General features: G+C 52.9%; 1 protein-coding gene across 2 annotated transcripts in view; it reads right to left on the bottom strand.

Moving 5' to 3' along the window:
- The window catches only part of TSPAN15 (tetraspanin 15), a 55,426-nt gene that overhangs the window by 5,366 nt on the left and 27,773 nt on the right, over window positions 1-22,287 (bottom strand). For both annotated transcript variants that reach the window (XM_003903844.4, XM_009214781.4), the window contains exons 2-5: window positions 17,344-17,529; window positions 16,009-16,083; window positions 6,820-6,915; window positions 4,148-4,264 (exon numbers count right to left, since the gene is read on the bottom strand). In XM_003903844.4, the coding sequence (XP_003903893.1) occupies window positions 4,148-4,264; window positions 6,820-6,915; window positions 16,009-16,083; window positions 17,344-17,529 (474 nt within the window). The remainder of the gene's footprint in view (window positions 1-4,147; window positions 4,265-6,819; window positions 6,916-16,008; window positions 16,084-17,343; window positions 17,530-22,287) is intronic.

Raw genomic sequence — 22,287 nt, 5'->3', positions numbered from 1 at the left:
ACCTGCCTGACCACAGAATCGATATTCTACAAGAGGCTCTGCTGAAGTTCACAGGCCCCAAGACCAGGGTCCAGCAGCCTCTTCCATCCTGCACAGGGCCACAGGACAGGAAGTCAGAAAGGGGACTCCTGGGCAGCCAGAAGATCACAGCAACGTTCGTGTGTGCATCCTCTCACCCTGAGCAGACTGAGCAGCTAATGGGACAGGGAGGGGGGCCTTCACGACAGGCCCCTAAGGGGTAGCCGACAACAAAGAAGGGGAGGTTCGTGAAAATTTGTCCTAAGAGCTCAGCAGGCACAGCAGTCTGGAGCCATTTAATGTAGAAGCACGCTGCCCTCCGCACCAACAGCTCCCAAGGATATACCCTGCTATAACCAGATTTTACAGCCCTATGTGAACTTCTATGGCTCAAATCCTCTATTGGAAGCTCATTTAAGACATTTCTGTTAAAGCTGAGTGTTAGAGAAAAAGTTACTTTTCCTGAAGAACTGGTATGTTCTGCTGAACAGTAACAATGTAACAGACCATGTCTCCCTTTTCCTTTTGGCTGCCAGGAAACTCTAAGCTAGCGGCCTCCAACCTTTCTGGCACCAGAGACTGGTTTCAAGGGAAACAATTTTTCCACAGGATGGGGTGCGGAGGGGTGGGGGAAGATGGTTTCAGGATGAAACCATTCCACCTCAGATCATCAGGCATTAGTTTGATTCTCATAAGGAGCACGCAATCTAGGTCCCTTGCATGCACAGTTTACAATAGGGTTCGTGCTCCTAGTGCCACTGCCAATGTGACAGGAGGTGGAGCTCAAGCGGTAATGCTCCCCCACCCTCTGCTCACCTCCTGTTGTGAGACCTGGTTCCTAACAAGTCACTGACCGGTACTGGTTCATGGCCTAGAGGTGGGGGAGCCCTGCTCCAAGCCACCAGAAATGAGGCTCAGCTCCTTTTCAGTGAGTCCATGAGGCCCTGAGGCTTAGATAGCAGGATTTTATATTTTTCTCCACCATCTAGGCCTCCTATCTGAGAATACAGTTTCCACAGTCCTGATTTTTAATGTTATTTTAGTTTTTTACACTACATATTTCCTGTGTACTTGTTCAAATCCTAGGTTGAATGGTATAGTGTAAAATAAATAGATTTGGACACAAATCAACCAGTTCTATGGAGGAAGGGAATGCCCTGTTTCACGTTTAGAGAAAATCATCCAGGTGTGGTGGCACAGGGAGAATCAATGGTCATGTGTAACACAGGGTCAGATAACCCCGGCCAGGGGAAGGCTCCTCCCTACCTCGGTGCTCTCATTCAGATGCTGTCTTCAGATTCTACCCTCTCTGCAGACGGTGTCCGTGTTTATACCCCCAGCCTAGTCGTCCCCAGAACTCCAGACTCCTATATCCAACCGCATCTTTGACATCCCTGCTGGGATGCTGAACAGGCTCTCAAGCCCCCCATGTCCACACTGAGCTCCTGGTCGCCTCCTGCCTCCTTTCAGTCCTCCCCTCTCAGGCAGTGGCAGCTCCATCTTTCCTGTGGCTCAGACCAAAACCTGGGTATCCTCCTTGATTTCTCTCTTTCACTCATCGCCCACATCTGCTATGCCAGCAAATCCTGTAGGCTTACTTGCAAAATACAGCCAGAATGTCACCACTTCCAACACCACCACCACCACCCAGCTCCAAGCATCTGTCTTCTCCTGCCTGGTGCAGGGATGCTGCGGGCAGCCCTTAGCTGTCAGCCCCCTGCAGTAACTACTTCATGTGATCGTTAATTTTATATGTCAACGTGACCCGGCCATGGGATGCCCAGATATTTGGCCAGACATTATCCTGGGTGTCTCTGCAGGGATGTTTCTGCATGAGGCTAATGTTTAAATCAGCAGACTAAGTAAAGCAGATGGCCCTGCCCAAGGGGGAGAGGTCTCATCTGATCAGTGAAGGCCTGAACAGAAGACTGCCCTCTCCTCAGTAACCATAAGAGATTTCTCCCTGCTTGGCTACCTTCGGGCGTGAACTGAAACACTGGCTGTTCCTAGGTTTGGAGCCTGATCAGCCTTTGAATGGGAGCTCCACCCTCAGCTCTCCTGGGTCTCTGGCCTGCCCACTCACCCTGCAGATCTTGGAACTTGCCCGCCTCCATAATTACACAAGCCAATTCCTTATTATCAATCAATCCCTCTCTTTGCTCTTGGTGTATTAGTCTGTTCTTGGCTGAACAGAGCCAGCAAGTCCCTTCTTGGGTGGACCACTGGACTCATGCAATGCCTGGTCAATGTGGGTGGGAGTGTGAAGGCCTGGCCCCCTCATCCCAGTAGGGGACAACTCTGAAGAGCTGTCCTTGTAGATGTGGCTGAGGCCTCCAGCCGAACTGAGCTGAGGCTGCATCACTGCTCAGCTCCCTTCATTGCCCAGTCCCGCTTCTGGCTCCCGCTGCCACAGGTGCTGATCCAAGAGCACCTTCCTGGACAAGATGACCTGTGACCCCTGGATCACTGCGTATCAGCCCCTAACTCTATCCCTTCATCTAGCATGTTCCTCACAACAGCCAGGCTGATTCTTGTGAAACCAAGTCAGAGTGCCGCTCTTCCATGCAGCCCTGTATGGCCCCTGTCACTCCTCCCTGACTCCACTCCTACCATCCTCCCCTGTAACTCCCTGTGCTCCAGCCACTCCGTGCATTTCTCAAACGCCCTGGGGTGATTCCCACCCGGGGCCTTGGCACAGCTGTTCTTGCTGCCAGGAATGCCCCTCCTCCAGACACCTTCCTCGCTTTCTTCAGAGCTTCACCCAGATCTCACCTTTCTCAGTATCCCAAACTGCAATCCTCTACGCCCTACTTTCTTTTTCTCCTTAGCATTTATGACCCTCTAACTATCTTTTACTTATTTTGTTTGTCAGTTTTCTCCAGTAGGATGTCACCTCCACGCAGGCAGAGACTTTGTTTGCTACACCCCCAGAACCTGGAAATGTGTCTGGCATAGAGTAGGTCCTCAGCCAAAATGTGTTGAATGAATGAATGAATACAACTTCGGCTTCCACATCTCAGCTTAGGTATTCAGATGCTGCTGCCCTGGGTGACGAGGCTCAGGATCGCCCCATGCAGGCCTCTCTGGAAACTCTGCTCCTCCTCAGCAACCCCCTTCCCAGAGAACTACCCTAAAATGGCAGCTAACATTTCCAAACAAAGTTTCCCTCCTGCCCAGCCTTTTTTAGAGCTAGTGCACTTGGCACTGGCTCTCTGACTCATGGGCGAGGCCCCCACCCGCAGCTGCTCAGTTTACAGAATCTGGCAGTGGGCACAGAATGGTGGGGATGTCAGGAGAGAAACTTTCCATGATTATCTGGCCCATGAGTAATTGCAAAGCTCTCCACCTCGTTCCAATCCTGAAACAGTTTCTGGACACATTTGTCAAACACAAGGACTGATGAAGACTTTCACTTAAGCGCTGACTACACAGGACATTATCCCAAATGACCAAGGTGACAGAGCCGAGAGGATTGTGCTGGGAAGAAGAAGAGGCTGGCATTTACGTCATCAGACCCCCTTCCAAGCACTCTGCTGCTGAGGATCACCAGGACCTCAAGACTAAAGACTAATAGAGATGTCCAAGGTACAGGTTCTACCAGGCTCCACTAACACTGCAGAGCCAGCTCTCCCCGGCTAAGCTCCCCTGGCCTAGGCGCCTCTCCCTGCTGCCCTCACCTGGCCTGCACAGTTCTCCAGAGTGTAGCTCAGGTAACAGCTGCCTGCACTTCATCCCAGCCCTGCCAACCTTGGGCAAGACACCCAGCCTTTGGGTGCCTCAGTTTCCTCATCTGTAAAGTGGGTAAAATAACAGTACGTACCTCACAGGGTTGTGAATACTAAATGAGTAAATACCACCAAAGTGCCCAGAGCAGGCCTGCACAAGGTAGGTGCTCAATAGATGTTAACCAACACCACTAAGAAAGATATGGCCTCCCCACCCCCAACCCCTAGAAGCTCCATTTTCAGGAGCCCTTGAGAATCAGGAAAGCCTCCGCTCTGCCACCAACTCCTACTTCCCCGCCATCCACCCACACCACCCATCTTCAACTTGGGGAGAGAAACAAGAGAAGAGTTGTACCATCTGGGGTCCCTGACAGCCCCCCACCCCCCACAGGAACAGTGTCTACCGTGTTCCTGATGCAGCAGGTGTAGGGCACCCCACAGGCTAGGGGTCCAGGGGCACTGCAGTCGTGGTACTGGTTCTTGCTCCAGTCTCGGTAGTCCTCCCCGCCACAGCACTTGAACTAAGGAGGGAAGCAAGCAGGAAAGAGGAGCTGCCGTCATCACCCAGGCCCCGCTCCCACGACAGGAAAGGGCCCTGCCAGAAGACGGACGCAGTTCATGATGTGGGTCACCCTGGTGCAGGGAGAGGCTGTACACTTTCAAGTCAGAGCTGTCAAAGTGTGGCATGGCTGCCTACATGGTAGTGAACCCCCTGTCATTGGAGAGGTATGGAAGCCAAGGCTGGGCTGCCTCTTGATGGAATATCAGGATAGTGACTAGACTAGACACTGGGAGGAAAGGGGCTTCTTTGACAACTGGCCTCTACCTTCTTCATCTTCGTGTCCCCAAGTGCAGGTGCTGGGCTGGAAAAGATGGCCCTTAAAGTCCCAGAGACCAAGCATGACTCTGTGAAAGTCCCTGCACCTCAACTGACCTTTGCACCCGCCCTAGGAGCCACCCTGTCCAGCTCAGCTGGCCCTGCCCTTAGCAAGGAGAGCACCCGAACCTCACAATCTGCCTGGGACTCTCCCCTTAGCCAAACCCTCCCTGCCTCCCCTCCTTGCTCCTGTAGGAAGTAGTTGCTAATCCTCCTGATGGCAGGTATGTGACTGGCATTGTCCTGAGCACTGGAGAGACAGGGTGAGCAAAAGCAACGCAGCCCCTGCTTAGGTGGAACACATTCCAGTGGAGAGACAGAGTGAGCACTGGATGGAAAGGTGCTGTGCACCCCGGAAATGGAGAAACAGGGGAAGATTGGGGAGGGGCGGCTCTAGGTTGGAAGGTCACAAAAGGGCTCTCTATAGAGAGGATATTTCCTCTGAAACACGGAGACAGGAAGAAGCCAGCCGACTCATGCAAAGGCCCCACACAGAAACAAGCTTGTATTTCAGCAACAGGTGTGGAGGCCAGCAAGCCTGGAACAGAGAGAGCGCAGAGCATGAGGCTGAGAGGGCAGCACAGGCTGGACCATGCAAAGCTTTGCCAGCCAGCTGAAGCAGGGAGCTGGGACTGGAGGGCTCAACCAGGGCTGTGGTACATGTCCTGGTAGCCAGACACCCTTCAGAGTCCCCACAGTGCCCCTTAAGCCATCAGGTTTCGGGACCTGGAAGTGTCTTTCTGCAATGCAGTTCAAAGGGCATTTGCTTTGCAATGGAACAGACCCAAGGTCAAATCCTCAGACCACCACTCCCTGCTGTGCAACCTCAGGCAAGTTGGTCAGCCTCTCTGAGCCTCAGAGAGTTGTCTGTAAAGCAAGAATAAGGATGGCAGCTCTGCACAGCTGAGCTGTGATTACATATAGTGCCATGCAGGAAGCACTCAGCACTGGGCCTGGCACCAAGCAAGTGTTCATTCAGCATTAATCACCTCCTACCTCCACCCCAGGAGACATGAAATCCCCAAGCCAGCTAAAGGCTGGTTCCAATAAAAACATGTCACTCCACCCGGAGCAGAAGTCAGCTCTCCCGGCCCAAGCTGGCAGGCACATCCCTGGCAGGAAAAGGCCTTCCAGAGGCTGCACCTGTTGTGACTGAAGACAAGGTCTGGGCCAAGGGTGCGGCCACAGCAAGTGGCCCTGCGTGTGGGGAGAGGCTGGTCCCCACTGAGGGCTGGCACAGGGGCCCAGGCCAGCTGAGGCCCCCAAGATTATGTCCCAGGAAGTGCTGCCCCGGCTGAGTGGTCCTGCGGCCCTCACTCTGTTTGTCCTCACCCAGGAGAACATACCAACGATCCCCGCGGCTGGCGCTGTGGTCTCACCCTGTGCCTGGCACTGTTCTAAGCACGTCTCCTAAATTAAGTCAAGGTAATCCTCATGACGACGCCCCAAGAGCTTCCTGTCATTATTCCCCTTATGCAGGTGAGGAAGCTGAGGCTCAGGACCAAGTGAAGTTGATGTACAAAAGCCACCCAGGACAGCGGCTGGCCCTACCACTGCTATTATTGGTAGTAGTATTGCACCAACAGATTTGGGTGGACCTAGAGGGGAGAGATGTGTCCCAAAAGGAACAGGATCATCATCACATTCAAGAAGTGTCATGGAAGTAAGAGGAGTCTGGTTCAGTGTCCCATATTTGGGGGAAACTGAAATCAGTGAAGAGCTTTCTCCCGATCAGGGCTGTCTTTCACTTGACAAGGAGTGAGTTGTCACTGAAGAGACTTGGCAGAGGGGGCTTTGGACTGGGGGAGGTTTCTCCCCTCGAGGTTGCTCACCCTCAAGGAAGGAGGATCCTTGCCCATTGGAGGGTGGTACCCTAGGACCCCGCAAGGTTGCTTATAGCGACGCCTGACTTTGTATTTGGGGGTGGAAGATAGGAAGCCAGTGTAACTGGAGAGGGACAGAAGGGTGACAAGGTTTTGGGCCAGGAATGTGGGCAGAGGACTGGCTGAGAAGGTTGGGTCCTGGCTTCCCCATCCTTGGTGGACCATCCATGCTTACCCTTGCCTCCCAACCTGGCCAGTCACCTGCTTTGGGAATGGATAAGTCACCTGGCCCCTCACCCCATCTTCTTGAGCAGGGGCCTGAATGGGGGGCTAAAGGCACGGGGGGTGCATCTCTACCCCAAAGCACCTGGCTCACCTTTTTCTGAACAAAGTCCATGATGTTTTTGAAGTCCAGATCGTCATAGTAGTTCTCAATTCCTCTTCGAATGTTGTCGTTAAGGAAGGCAATGGTCTATTCAAAAGGAGAAATTACAAAGAAAAAGAACCACACACTCCTGGAGTCCAACTCAAGGTTCCCCGGAAGCCTGGATGGGTAGAGAATGCCATGTGCTGGTGCCTCCAGTGTTCACCTGATGCCTGAGTCCCTGTGCTATGTTCCAGCAGGAGTAATTCACTCCACTCCCTTTACAGACCAGACAGCCCAGGCCCTGAGAGGCTGGGCTGTGCTTGGGGACACACAGCCCTGATGCCGCCATGCCTGAGCTGAGACCTGGCTGTCCTGGTCCCAGGCCCAGTGTTCTTTCTACCGCCCGGGGATGGGCCCACACTGGAATCTTCCCTTTGCCCTCCAGAGCGCCTCTCCACACTCCTCCACTATCCAGCCTCTTGTTTTACAGATGAGGAGACCGAGACTTGGGGAGGGAGTGAGGTCACAGAGCAGGCTGGGTGGGGTATTGCCAGGACTGGAATTCAGGTCTCCTGACCTCCCTCACATGGACCGCTCTCTTCATCACTGCAGCGCTCAGTCCCCCTCGGCTGGGGCTGGGACAATTCCTGCCAGGAGGAACATGGCAGGCCGCCCTCTCCCAGTCACGCTGCACTTTCTGGATCAACAGCCTGGCTGTTGTGCTGAGACCCAGGAGCACAAAGGGCCCCACAGTGGGAAGGGGCGGGGGCAGGAGCGGGGGCAGTCCAGCTCACTGTAACAATTGCAGCTTTCAGAGCACGGAGGTCGAGTATCAGCAGAGACTGGGGACAAAGGGGGCATTCTCGGCTGCGCTGCCGGCCTGAAGAGCCAGACAATTCCCGGGGGTGGCACCACAGCGTACGCTGGGACAACAGGATCCTGGTTCCAGGCCCCATCACGGCTTACTTCTCCTCTCTGGGCCTCAGCTTCTCCACTGTGAGCCAAACCCGTAGGCCTATCTTTAAGGTAACTTCCAGCTCTGAGGATCAAAAACCAAGTCCCAGAGGGGCTGTCAAGCCTCATAATCAAGGACACGGTCCCCACAGCCACCCAGGCCTCTGCTACTTCTTGTAACTTCTGAGCCTCTGTTTGCTCACCTGAAAAATCAGGAGGAAAACACTCTCTGCCTCATAGGAATGTTGTGAGATTTAAATGAACAAAAGCTGTGAAGGTGTTTAGCAGGACACCAGGCACATCGTAGGTCCTGGTGTTATTATTCAAGATTTGTCTGTTTTTCAAGGAGACGAATACTCTATGGTACTACTTCGCACCCACATGTCGGTGGGAAACAAATCCCATGGGAAACCGAGGCTCCAACTCTTATTCAAAAAACTGACTGTGATGGAGGCAGCCTCTGAGGGTCGAGTCCTGGCCAGCCCCACTCTCACAAACACCCTGCAGCCCATAGAGCGATGTGGCTAGTCCAAGGTTGTCCAGCTCGCCACTGGCAGAGAGCCGCTGGGACCAGGGTGTCAAACTCCCAGTCTGACAAACTTGCTAAGAAACCAAGTTTCAGGTTTGGAGCCATCTCCCAAAATTATCTCCAGGATCAGGAAAAGATGAACAAAGCCTGTAGCACCCACCTCCTCCCTGAGCCTCACTCTGCTCAAAGTCAAGGTAAAGAAGGAGATCGAGGCCTGGCGCGGTGGCTCACACCTGTAATCTCAGCACTTTGGAAGGCTGAGGTGGGCAGATCACCTGAGGTCAGGAGTTCGAGACCAGCCTGACCAATGTGATGAAATCCCGTATCTACTAAAAATACAAAAATTAGCGGGGCATGGTGGCATGCGCCTGTAGTCCCAGCTACTCGGGAGGCTGAGGCAGGAGAATCGCTTGAACCTGGGAGGCAGAGGCTGCAGTGAGCCGCGATGGCACCACTGCACTCCAGCCTGAGTAACACAGCGAGACTCCATCTCAAAAAAAAAAAAAAAAAAAAAAAGGAGATGGGCTCGGGGAAACTGGCCTTTGTAGCCAGAAGGAAAGTCCTCTGCTGATGATAAACGCAGCTCTGGAGCAGGCCTGGGACTGCAGAAGACTGGAGTCAGCCCCAAGAGAAAAGAGGAGATGCAGGCTCCTGTGAACGGCTGTCAACTCACCAACCCATGGCCCTTCGCGGGCCTGGCACTGACCCCCAGGGCAGAAGTTGGGTGGGAGCATTGCCTTCCAGCCGAGCAGCCTGAGCAGAACAAGGATTCTCCTGGCCCCGGGCCCACCCTCCCAGAGGCCCCCAGCTCACGAAGCTTTTTCATCCTTGGGTGCCTGCTCCTCTGGGTGATGAAGGGACAAGCCAGCTGGCTAGGGTGTGGTTGCGGGTGCCTAAAAAACAGGACACCAGGGTGGGGCCAGTCTGCCATCCAGGGTGGGGCAGGGGAATGAGCTTACAGCATTGAACGACACGCTTGGCTGAGCTACGTACTCTTGGGGTGCCGCCAGGGTCAGGGCCTTGCCTAAGGCCACACGTGGGGAGGTTCCTCCCAGGCGGCTTGCCCTTACTCTCGAGGCACCACAGACACAGTCCTGGCCCACCATGTCCTCTGCACCTACCTGGGCCCACTGGCCCACTTACAGCACCCCCACTGGCCACTGTGCTGTTTGGACTCTCCCAGGGCTGCCAACAGGGTGTGATGAAGGTGGGAAGCCCAGGGCAGGAAGGAAGGGAAGTGGCAGAGTAGAGGCTGCTCTGTGGCTGTGGGGAAAGGCTCTGCATCTCTGGTGAACAGCCACAGCCTGCCTCTCCAAACCATCCCCAAACCATCCCGGCTCCTGGGCACTTTCCAAGGTTCGGACTTCAAGAGGGGCCTCGAAAAATTAGGCCTTCCATCTGGTAAGCTGAGCCCAGTTTTTGGGGGAAGGGGGGCCCTGCAGGAGCAACAGATGTCCCTGGGCTTCATGGACAGCAGCTGCCCCGAACACCCATCAGGGAGCAATTTGGGGCCTGCTGGCTCTTGCAAGTGTGCACTACTTGTATTTGTGTGCACGTGTGTATGTGTACCAGGGAGACGAGGAGGACACTGAGATGGTTCCTGTGCTGTGAGGGGCGATGGCGGGGTGGGGGGTGTGTGTGAGAAGATCCCATGAGGCAAGCTGGCTGTGCAGTTTGTTAACTGGAAAGTGCTTATGCCCACGTTGACAGTACTGGTAATGTTCTGAGAGACCAGGGGAGCCACTCAGAGGACAGGGAAGAGAGAATTCTAGCTTCCTCTGCCATTCTCAGATGCCCAACATACGCAGGGCCACTGCCCCCACCCCATCCCCCTCCAAACCAGGCCATGCCAGCAGGAGCAGTTCCAGTGAGGACTAGAAAACCAAGCTAAATTAAGCAAAGAGTAAGCAAACATCAAAGGCCACAAAGTTTGAAAGCATGTTGTTTAAAGCACCAAAGAAAGCTATGAAGAACTGCCCTTTCTAGCTTTGTCTTTTAAACCTAGTTTTTATCTGAAGCCTCCACATCACCCCTCTCTCAGGGTTTTTAAATGAATGAGGAACTGAGGCAGGTGAGGCATGTGGCGGCAGCTCCTCCAGCACAGAGGACAGAGGGGTAGGAAAAGGAGTGGAAGGGGCGGCTGCTGGAGTCTCCTACCAGGCCAGCTGCCTGCATAGGACTAAGACCCCCTCTGGGGAGGGAGCAGGCTAGGGGTCCCCTAGGCTGCCTCTGGCTAACACCACTTCCATGTCAACCTGAGACCTGAGGCTGGGAAGGCCCTGCTGCTGGTCTAGTGCGGGCCTAGCTCTCAAACTTGGAGGAGGAGCTGGTCACGGTGGTCCCTGCCTATAATCCCAGTACTTTGGGATGCCAAGGCAGGAGGATCACTTGAGTCCAGGAGTTCGAGACCAACCTGGGCAACATGGTGAGACCTCATCTGCACACACACACACACACACACAATTAATTATCCAGGCATGGTGGCATATACCTGTAGTCCCGACTACTCAGGAGGCTAAGGTGGGAGGACCGCTTGAGCCTAGGAGCTGAGGCTGCAATGAGCTGTGATTGCACCACTGCACTCCAGTCTGGGTGACACAGCAAGACTCTGTCTCAAAAACAAAACAAACACTTGGAGGAGAGGTGCTTGGCCCAGGATTTTCTTCCTTCATTTGCACCTGGAGCCAAGCCATCATCTCAGCCTTTCCCCAGTCCCTCTAGAATGGGGACTTGTCCTCATTGCCCCTGGACCCTAGCCTCTGCTCCAGTCCCGATAGAAGCCTAATGTGACAACCAGGAATGGAAGAGAACCCAGGGAGCCAGAAGAAAAGAGAATGCAGGAAGGGGCGTGTGGAGTGAGCATCTGCCAGACCCTTCCTCAGAGCCTGGCCGGGGTCACAGGCTCATCTCCATGGTAGGGGAGGGTTATGTTTCAGTGTCCTTGGGACTGGGGGCTCCAGCCTCACTCCCCGACGGCTGTCCACAGTGGGGCACACCTGTTGGGGAGCCTGGCCAGACCAGCGAGGAGCACTCTCTACTTCTGGACGGCCAACAGCTCTGCTGTAGGTGGGAAAGACACACAGCCGGCCCTCCACATCCACGGGTTCTGTACCCGCAGATTCAAGTAACCGTGGATGGAAAATATTTGGGAAAAGGAAAAATAAAAAATAACAACACAACAGTAAAAAATAATACAAATTAAAGAACAATACAGCATAAGCAACTATCTACACAGCATTTATACTGTATTAGGTATTTGGTTGTTTTGTTTTGTTTTGTTTTTTGTTTGAGATGGAATCTCACTCTGTCACCCAGGCTGGACAGAGTGCAGTAGTGTGATCATGGCTCACTGCAGCCTCTGCCTCCCGGGTTGAAGCGATCCTCCTGCCTCAGCCTCCCTAGTAGCTGGCATTACAGGTGCCCACCACCACACCCAACTACTTTTTGTATTTTTTCTAGAGACAGAGCTTCACTATGTTGGCCAGGCTGGTCTCGAACTCCTAACCTCAAATGATCCGCCTGCCTTGGCCTCCCAAGGTGCTGGGATTATAGGCATGAGCCACCATGCCCGGTCCTGTATTAGGTATTTGCAAGTAATCTAGGAGTGATTTACGGGAGGATGCGTGTAGGTTATATTCAAGTACTACACCATTTTATGTAAAGGACTTGAGCATGCGTGGATTTGGGTATCCTTTGGTGGGGGGGCATGTCCTGGAACCAATCCCCCTCGGACACCAAGGGACAACTGTATATATTCAGGTGTTGGCCAAGACAGCCATGGTGCCACCTACTTTCTCCTGCCTCTGACCTCAAGGTTGTGCCCAGAGCCAGCTTGTGCCAGTGCCATGATAAAATAGGCAGGCTGGTGCTCCCCACTGTTCCCTGACCACAGTGTCAGGTAGGACCACAGTGTCCACTGATCCTACCGTGGTGGTAGAGAGAGGAGGCCTGGGATGGGGATATACACACCCGCTACTGCCCGGACCCTCCAGGTGTCCATGCTCAGCTGCACCTGGCTGGGAACATGAGGAGCTGCCCACCTCTGACACCTGACACCCTCACGAGAAGTCCCAGAACAAGCTGGGACAAGAGCAAGTATCAAGAGGGCTGAGACCCAGACAGCTGGGGAAGTCACTCAGGTCCTCCTCTGGCCCCTGGCTGGGGTCAGGGTGTCATACTTCTCCTGCTCCTAAGGCCTGCTCTGTGCCCGGCTCCCCAGCGCATGGTCACTCGCCCCTGTATGAGTGGAGAAGCGGCTCCAGTCCGACTGTCAGGCCATGCCTAACAGCAGAAATCTTGCCTGGGGTCAAAGGCTGGGGGAGTTTCCTTCTTATATCCAGGAGTATGTTTAGCTTTCAATGCCTGGCTGTGGCTGTGGTCTGTGCACCTCGCTGAGAACCCAACATGTAATCCTTAGCCTAATGACTTGTTCTGATTTGTCATAACTCAGAGTTAACAGGGCCCGTGGCACTGGAGACTGAACTTGTTACGTTGTGGCTCAGAGAAATCCTCTTGATCAAGGAAAAATGGAATTGGGAAATCACCTCTTCCTGGAGGTTGACCTTGATTGCTCCTCACCTTTTTCTCCATCTTACACTGCCCTTCCTACCATCATCAACAGCCAGGCTACTCCTTCCCCATCTCCACCACTGGCCTGACTCCTGTTTTACAAAATCATATCACATTAGAGTTGGAAGGGATATTGTTTTTCTTTTTGTGATATTTTCCCCTTGATTATTAAAAAAAAAAAAATTGAGAGCTAGGGAAAAATATAAAGGGGAGGAGAAAAATCACCCTAGTCTCATCCCTCAGAGGAAATATGAGTTCACATGCTGATATTTCCATTCCTTTAAGTCTTTTTCTAGACCTATTTTTTTTTCATTGTAGAGATCTTACTGCATTTATAATTTTGTATCTCATTTTTTAAGTTTTCAAGATGATGAATCATGGCCTGAGCCTCCAAACAGCGGAGAGGCGTCAGTGAAGACCCTTCCTGGGCTGCATACCAAGGCCCTCCCCATGAGGTGACACTACCCAAGGGGAAGGAGCACCCTTCACAGGCTACCGCACCTGCAAGGTCTGGGGATGACGGGAAACCATCAGGCCTGACCTCAGGCCCAAGGAAACCTAAGCTGTGAGCACTGAAGGGCCCCTGGACGTTCCGCCAGCCAAGGCCTTCATCTCAGCCCAGCTCCATCACTTGAAAGAAGGAGGTGATGTTCTGTTGACCTACAGGGCACTGGAAAATGACAAATCAAATGGCCTTTGCAGCAGTGCGCTAGAAACTAGAACTGCTGCCCATCATGGAAGGATGGTTTATGAAGGCCATGCACGCTGCTGACCACAAACTGGACCTGGGCTCCAGCCAGGAAAGCGCTAACCCATAGTCCCTGGAAAGCCGCAGGCCGGCCGGGAGCTCTGCTGGCTGTACAGAGAGGCAGCCCCATGGTCAAATGGAATAAAGATCTCTCCCCTCACAGCTGCTGAAAAGTGAACCAGCATCCTGGATCTGCCAGCTCAGAGGAGAGGCTCTGACAAGTAGAAAAGAGAGACAGGGAGGGGCATGTAGCAAGACAGGACTGGGAAGCATTCCTGAGGCGCCTCTGCCTTGCTGTGTGCTCTCAGGGGAATTCTTAACTTCTGTGTGCCTCCATGACTCCATTGATGGGATGGCCACTTGCCCCTGTATGGGTGGAGAAGCCGCTCCAGTCTGACCGTCAAGCCATGCCTAGCAGCAGAAACCTTGTCTGGGGTCAGGGGCTAGTGGAGATTCCTCCTTCTATCCAGCAGTCTGTTTAGTTGGCCACAAACTGGACCTGGGCTCCAGCCAGGAAAGCACTAACCAGTAGCCCCTGGAAAGCCGCAGGCTGGCCAGGAGCTCTGCTGCCTGCACAGAGAGGCAGCCCCATGGGCAAATGGAATAAAGCTCTCTCCCCTCAAGTCTGCTGGAAAGTGAACCAGTATGCTGGATCTGCCAGCTCAGAAGAGAGGCTCTGATAAGCAGAAAAGAGGCAAAGGGAGGGGCAGGTAGAAAAGAGGAAAAGGGAGAAGCAGTCTCACGGGCAAATGGAATAAAGCCCCTTTCCTGGGGCTCATAAGACAGTAAGGCCCCTGGATTCCAGGTGTGCAGACTTGCCTGTGGTTAGGTCCCACTGCAGGAGGTCCCAGCAGAACTAGTGTGGTCCCTGCTCCCACCCGAGCTGGAATCACACTCCCATGAACATTTTCACAGGGCCAGACCCTGGGCCATCTGAGAGGTCTGCACAACGCGGGCTGTGGGACAGCACCTGCTGCCTTAAAAGCAACTGCTGACAACAAAGATAATTTGGCTGGGCACAGGGGTGCATGACTGTAGTCCCAGCTACTTGGGAGGCTAAGGCTGGAGGATCACTTGAGCCCAGGGGTTCGAGGCTGCAGTGAGCGATGATCGCACCACTGCTCCAGCCTGGGTGACAGAGTGAGACCCTGCCTCAAAAAAATAAATAAACAATTTTTTTTAAAAAAAGATAACTTGGCTCACAGCCCTAATGCATGTCCCAGCAGCGACTGTCCAGCTGCACCAGGACCAAGCTATCTGGGGCAGGGAGGGGTGCAGGCCAGGCAGTGGACACAGAGAATGGGGTTTCTGCAAACGCCCTGCTCCTCGAGCCCCACCTATGGCAGCAATGCAGGATGAGGACAAAGGAAGAAGATTATGGGAGGAAAGACGGAGTCCTGGGTTGGAGTCAGCCCTGCTCCACCACCAGCTTCTTGTGGGGACTTGACCACTATGTGCCAGAACCATGACTAGTCCTTCACATGCATTCTCTCATCAGATCTGTGAGCTAGGTGTCCCCTAATAATCCATGAGGCCAAGCAATTCACCCAAGGTGGCACAGCTAGTATGAAGTGCATACATCCTGCCTGAAGGAGCCAGAGCCGGGAGCCATGAGAACCTTTCTGGCTCTAAGGCGCCCTGATTCTGCAAACCCTGCCAGGGTCAGGATGCCAGGCATCATCCTGTCAACCTGCCCCTCTCCTCACTCCTCTAGACAGCACAACAGCCTCTGACGGTACTGCCTCCAAAACACACACCAAATCACCTTTTCAGCCCAGGCCCACCGCCTCCACCTCAGTCCAAGTCATCTTACCCCATTCCCAGGATGACCCCCACAGCCTCCCAGCTGGGCCCCTGTGTACACCTTCAACTCTTCCCTGTCCATTCCCCAACTCAGCAGCCATGGTAAAATATAAACTGGGTCACATCGCTTCCCACGTAAGACTCTCCAAAGGCTCCTGCCACCTCTAGAAAAAACTCCAAGCTCCTAACTCATGGCCTACAAGGACCTCTGTGACCTGCCTGACCAGCCCTTTCGACGTCACCTTCCACCCCTCTCCACCCCACCCATCCTCAGCCACATGGCCTCCACGCTGTTTTGCTCACATGCTAAGCTCATTTCTGCTCAGCTTCCCTCTGCTGGGACCTCACTCGGCTGGCTCCTTTTACCATTTCAGCACGGTCCTCCCATCTCCTCCCCAGGCACTCTCATGTCAGCCTGCTTCATTTTCTTAGTCACTGCTTTACTTGTTCAGTGTCTGTCATTCTCTTTTAGCAGAATGAAAGCTCCATGGGGGTTATCTGCCCTGCTCACTGCTGCACCCCTAGTTAACAGCCTAAGGCACCCACAGTGGGTGCTCCGTACACACATGGCCGATACACAAATCCACAGGCCCACCTGGTTCCGGAAGGTCAAGGCCACCACACCACCAATGAGCTCCATGATGAGGCAGATCCCAAGGATGTACATGAACTGGAAAACAGAATTCAGAGACTCACCTGGAGAGGGGCAGAGGGCATGTGTGGGGTACAGGGGATGCACCATCTGCTCCAACAGCAAGCACAAGGAGAAGCGTCCCTAGGGGAGCTCCTATCAGCTCCCAGGCCTCTGCCCCTTCCTCCCCTGAGAACGTGGACGTGGACAGGCAGGCCCCAGGAAAATCTGTCTCTGGAGCCGGAGGGCAGGCAGAGTGACTCAGCTGTCCCAGCCAGATCGTCACCTCCATTCGTCTTGGGGGTCTATGTGGAAGAGCACACCCTTCCCCCACCACCATAAGAGAGCTGGACCTCACTGCCACTGAGCCAGAGGGGCTGGGCCTGGCTTAATGGGCAGGCTGGGGCAGTATTTCCAGCTCCCCACAGAGAGCCCTCAGATGTGACCTCCCAGATCCCCCAGAGTGGGTGAGGGGGATGGCTGAAGCTTAGAGGATATGCACCCCCACCTCTGCCCTTTACTAGAGAGCAGGCATTATCCAAACTGATTTCGGCAACTTCCAGCCTCAAGTAGCACCCAAACCCGGTTTATAGCGGATTGCAGGGGCTTCCCATATAGGGGGAGACAATGAGGTCAAGAGACACACAAGTGCAGAGTGAACGGATCTGCCTACTCACTACCCCCAACTTTGGGGAGTCATCCCTCACCCCACAATAATGGGATGCAGATAGGATTGACTCCCCATGCCCCATCCCAGAATGGGCACATGGCCCAAGCCAGGCCCACCAGAGTCCTGGGACTTTGGCCAGAGCTGGTAGGAAAGACTCCCTGAAATCTAGAACCATAAGGACTCTGCTGGCCTGAGGCCAGCAGCGACCACCGCAAAGGGGGCAGCCCCGGCTGGCAGGGGCTAGGGAGATTGCCCAACCCTGCCCAGTGGCGCCATCTAAACCCCTGGACCCAGTGTGGGTTTGCTGGTTGCATGAGCTAATGACTCACCACCTCCTTTTTTTGTCTTTCCTTGCTCTCATTTGAGTGTGGTTTTTCCTACTCACAACTGAGCATCCAGATGAACACAGAGTTTAAGTAAGAGCAGTATTCCAATCAGCTTTAACATGCAGAAGGGGAGGTGGCCTGGGCACTCTTGGGCCAGTATGATCAGATGGGCTGATCTAAGGAGCTCTCTAAAGGAGGTGGTTTGAGGCAGGGACCAAAGAAACTGAGCTGCCCAAGGGCACAGGGGCAGGTGCCGCAGCTCTCCTGGGGAGTCCCAGCTGAGGGGTGGTGTGGTCCACTCACTGCTTGGAGAAGGTACAGGTTGTCACGGAGGGACGCCAGCACACCAATGAAGGAGACCATGAACATGACGACGCCCAGGAGGATGAGGATGATGGCTGGAGCCAGGAAGGCACTTTCAAGGGTTTTATATTTCTGCCGCTCGACCTCTGCATAGATGCCCACAGATAGGACCAGGGCCCCGATCAGCTGCAGCAAGAAAACAGAGGGTGAGAAAGAGACTAAGGTCACTTGATTTTCCAAAGCAAACAGTCATCTGGGGCTGTGGTACCTGCTGCGTGGGAGACTTGCCCCAGGTTACGGCACATAAAGGGTCCTGTTAGTGGCTGAACTGTTTCCCCAAAATTCCTCTATTGAAATCCTAACCCCCGGTACCTCGAAATGTGACTATATTTGGAGACAGGGTCCTTAAAGAACTAATTAAAGTTAAAATGAGGTCACTAAGGTGGCCCTAATCCAATATGACTGGTGTCCTTATAAGGGGAAGAGATTATGATACAGACACGCACAGAGGGAAGACCGTGTGAACACGCAGGGAGAAGGCAGCGTCTACAAGTCAGAGACAAGCCTCAGAAGAAATCAGCCCTGCAGGCCGGGCACGGTGGGTCATGCCTGTAATCCCAGCACTTTGGGAGGCCAAGGCGGGCAGATCACGAGGTCAGGAGATCGAGACCATCCTGGCTAACACAGTGAAACCCCATCTCTACTAAAAATACAAAAAATTAGCCGGGCGTAGTGGCAGGTTCCTGTAGTCCCAGCTACTCGGGAGGCTGAGGCAGGAGAATGGCGTGAACCCAAAAGGTGGAGCTTGCAGTGAGCCGAGATTGTGCCACTGCACTCCAGCCTGGGTGACAGAGTCAGAGTCCATCTCAAAAACAAAAAACAAACAAACAAACAAAAAAACCCTGCCACCTTGATCTTGGACTTCTAACCTCCAGAACTGTGAGAAAATAAATGTCTGTTGTTTAAGTCATTCAGTCTGGTACTTGATGTTATAGCAGCCCTAGCAGACTAATACAGACCCAATCTGGAGATGCCACTTTAGAGGAGAGTACAGATGGGTTAGGGGAAATGCCACTGGCTGGAGGGTCAGAGAACATGGGTTCGAGCCCCAGCTCTGCTACTTGCTAACCCTGGCCTTGGACAGGCATTTCCATGTGATTCTGTGTTCTCATCTGAAAGACAGGCATGAAGACATTCATTTCTGCACTGCTCACACCACGGCTCTCGTGAGAGAATGAACGTGGAAACACTACAGACCTGGAAGTGTGAGGCCGCCGTGACCTGTATTAAACAGGCAGGTCACCCAAAAAACATTCCAGAAGTGCTCAGGGCGACAGACATTTCACACAGTACCATAACACAGAATTTACTTTCAGGATGACCACAGAGAAGGCCAAAGGGTGAAGCAGGAAGAATTTTGAGGGAATTCGCAAGTAGAATCCCTCACTCTCAACTTTTCTAACAGTGGACATGCTGTTACAGAACACCCTGTAACTTTCCACCAGGAAAACCCAGGCTTCTTGTTGCTTGTCAACTGCCATGTGTGCTCACCCCAGGGCCTTGGCACAGGCAGTTCTGACAGCCTGGAATGCTCTTCCCTGACACCCGCATGGCTCACTCCCCCACCTCCTTCTCTTCTTTGCTCAGTTACCACCTGCAAACGGGGGCCCTTCAGGGCCACTTTATTTACAAATGGGAAGTTCCTCCCCGTGAAACTCCTGATCTCGTTTCTCTTTTTTATTTTCTCCTTAGAACTTACCCATATTTAACATACTACACTATTTCTGGTTGGTTTTTTTATGTTTTTGTTTTTTTTTTTAATTTGTCTTCCTCACTAGAACATAAGCTCCAGGAGGGGTTTTTCAATTGCTTTGGACATCCCCAGCACCTAGACATTCTGACACTGAGGAAGTAGAATCAGCATTTATGATCAACATCTGCTGAATGAACAAGATCTGGGCTTTCCAACAGACCCTCTGAATTCAAGTCAGGCACTGTCTACCCAGTCCCCTGACTGTCCAAGGATTCTGATTTTCTGGGCCACATATTCCAAAGGGCAGGGACAAGTCATCAGATAACTGGACTTCTCCACTAAGCTGAAGGCAGCATGGGAGAGTAAGTGGAAGACACGGTGCTGTCAGCTAGGGTCCAAGGAAAGGAAGGGATGATACAGACAGATGTTGGTGGGAAGTGACATGAGCACAGCCATCCCAGTGTCACCATGCAGAACACCGAGGAGGCTGCCCCTCCAGCCACTCACAGGGCTGCCTGAGCCTTAAACTGACTTCATGGGTCTCCTTACTGATCATCATGTCCTCAAGTAGATGTCCATGACCTCCTTCTAAAGAGAGCTAAATCCTGAGTAAAGGGAAGTGACTGCTTCCTCGTAAGCTTTGATGCCTGACAGGGAAGCCAGAAGTCAAACAAGCAGACAGAGCTTATGCAGAAACACAGGATAACAGAGGATTACCAGGAAACCATCTCACTTGGATCCAGTACGCTGCTATGTTTCAAGGCTAAGTGCCATTCCCCTTGGCTTGAAAGTTAATCCAGGATTAGTGAGACCCTTCCCCCAGTCTAGAAGGATGCCTTTCCAACACATGGGCCAGGAGGGACTCAAGACACTGACAAGCTCGGCCACCAGCCACTTACTAACAAGTTGGCCTTAGAAGGCAAGACACACACACACACACACACACACACACACACACTCACCCTCTACAGGAAAATGGAGACCATGAAAATATTTACTTTTGGTAAAGAAAGGTAAACCAGAGACTATCCGGTCAGTCATACTCCAAAACTCAGAACATGGAGAAATCACTGTTCGAGGGCAGCCTAAGTACCCCAGGTCCTCGGAGAGCAATGGTGAGCAGCCATTAAAAAGCCAAGTCCAGATTGGGCACGGTGGCTCATGCCTGTAATCCCAGCACTTTGGGAGGCTAAGGTGGGCAGATCACCTGAGATTAAGAGTTCGAGAGCAGTCTGGCCACCATGGCGAAACCCCATCTCTACTAAAAATACAAAAATTAGCCGAGCATGGTGGCACGTGCCTGTAATCCCACCTACTCAGGAGGCTAAGGCAGGAGAATCGCCTGAACCAGCGAGGTGGAGGTTGCAGTGAGCCGAGATTGTGCCACTGCACTCTAGCCTGGGTGACAGAGCAAGACTCCGTCTCGAGAAAGAAGAAGAAAAGACAAAAAAAAAAAAAAAAAAAGGCCAATCCCCCTCCTCAGTGACTCCACCTGTGAGGAATCACTCACTAAACTCAACCTGGACAAATAAAAGAGCCCTGAGGCTCATCCACCTCAAAGCAGAGAATCATGGTTAAATAAGAACCCCATAGAGCATGGAAGTTTTCAGAGCCCAGGCATGGAGTAAATAAAATATTCAAGGACTCGGGTACTTGAGGGTGGCAGAGGTAGGGTTTTATCTTCCATTTTGATAAAAAGCATAATTCTCACCCTGTCGTGGAACCAACACAACTATTATATCTTAACATTTTCAGAACTGGCCCAATATACTTTTGGAAGTTCTATGTTCCCTGTTGTAAAAGAAAAAAAATCCTTTTCTTCCTTGGCAGGATGGGGACAGCTGACATCCTTCCCCGTTCCCCTGCCCCCAGCCTGTTCCCATTCCTCCTTCCTGCCTGAGGCTGTGCTTCTGAGTGAAGGTACTCTGCTTTGGAAACCATCCCCCAAGTACCGGAGCTGCCACTGGCCCCACTGCTGAGCAGAACTGACCCCAACCCGCTCCATAAAGGCAGTCAGTGGCTTCTTCTATTTTTACAAGCTCCCCAGAGCCCTGGGACCCACTCCAGAACACCCTTGCCAGCAGAAAACAAAACTTCCCTTGCTCTGATCTCACTCTCTGCTGTTATAAAGCATTGCCATTTCCTTGCTAGTTAGCCTTGAGACATTCCCAGACCATAAACCCCATGGGAAAGCTCCCAAAGCAAATGTAAACCAAGGACTCCCTCAAGCCATCCTAGGCCCTATTTCTCCTGGTCTAGCAGAAGGAGCTGCCACCCCAACCCTCCCAGCAGCCTGGCAGGCAACTCCCAGGCAGCTCCTCATACAGCACAGGCCTCTCTGGCCTCCCCATTCAAGTGCCCCCAAGAGCAGCAGGCATGGGGAGAGGCCGGCATAAACCTTCCCAGGAACTTCGAAATTTCCAAATGATATTTACATCTCTGATGACATCAGTTTATCCATCTGAGGATAAAATTATCTGTCAATGCCAGCATGCAATCCCATCCGCTCCACTCTGCTAATTATAGCCTTCCACTAGGCAGCCGGCCACTCAGCTCTAGCACAGGAAGCAAATGGCCCATCTGTCAAGCAGGATGGCCTCAGCTAAACAGGGCTGGGGGTGGGGGGCACATGGCCATGCCCATTTAGGGCCAAAGAGGGAAAATGCGAGCTGCTGGCAGCCCACAGCCAAGCCCAAAAGCCCAGGCTTTGTGAACCACATGGCATCTTCAACAGGCTGCAGAAGAGCCCTGTGGCCCCACATGAACCAGGCCTGAAGGTCCCCTCTGAGCCCTGCATCCTGGAACCCTGCTTCCCCCTGTGCAGGGGGAGGCCCAGCTCCAGGCAGCTGCTGGGAAGCAGGAGACTCTGTGAGGCATTCCAGCACCTGTGCCTCCTGAAGGAAGCATCTGGTCACCCGTCCCGGCTGGCTCACCACAGCTGGGGCAAATCTGTGCTTAATGAGGACCTGCAAGGCCCATTTTCAGCCCTAAAAGGCAAACGCTAGGCTCTGTTGTGTTCCAGGCCCTGTATTACTCTCTGTAGGCTCACAAGGGGCCAGAAGACTATTGAGAAGGGAGGGTAAGAGAGGCTGGAACTGATGGTCCCATGGATGGAATTTAGGGAGCTTTCAAACTGGAGATGGAGAAAAATCAATCCACATCTTTACTTTTGTTTACTTTTAACTGAAATA

This window comes from Papio anubis, chromosome 11 (genome assembly GCF_008728515.1).
Source record: "Papio anubis isolate 15944 chromosome 11, Panubis1.0, whole genome shotgun sequence".
Classification (NCBI taxonomy): Eukaryota; Metazoa; Chordata; class Mammalia; order Primates; family Cercopithecidae; genus Papio; species Papio anubis.
Note: the sequence above shows the minus strand (reverse complement) of the source record. Positions and strands in the feature narration are given on the sequence as shown.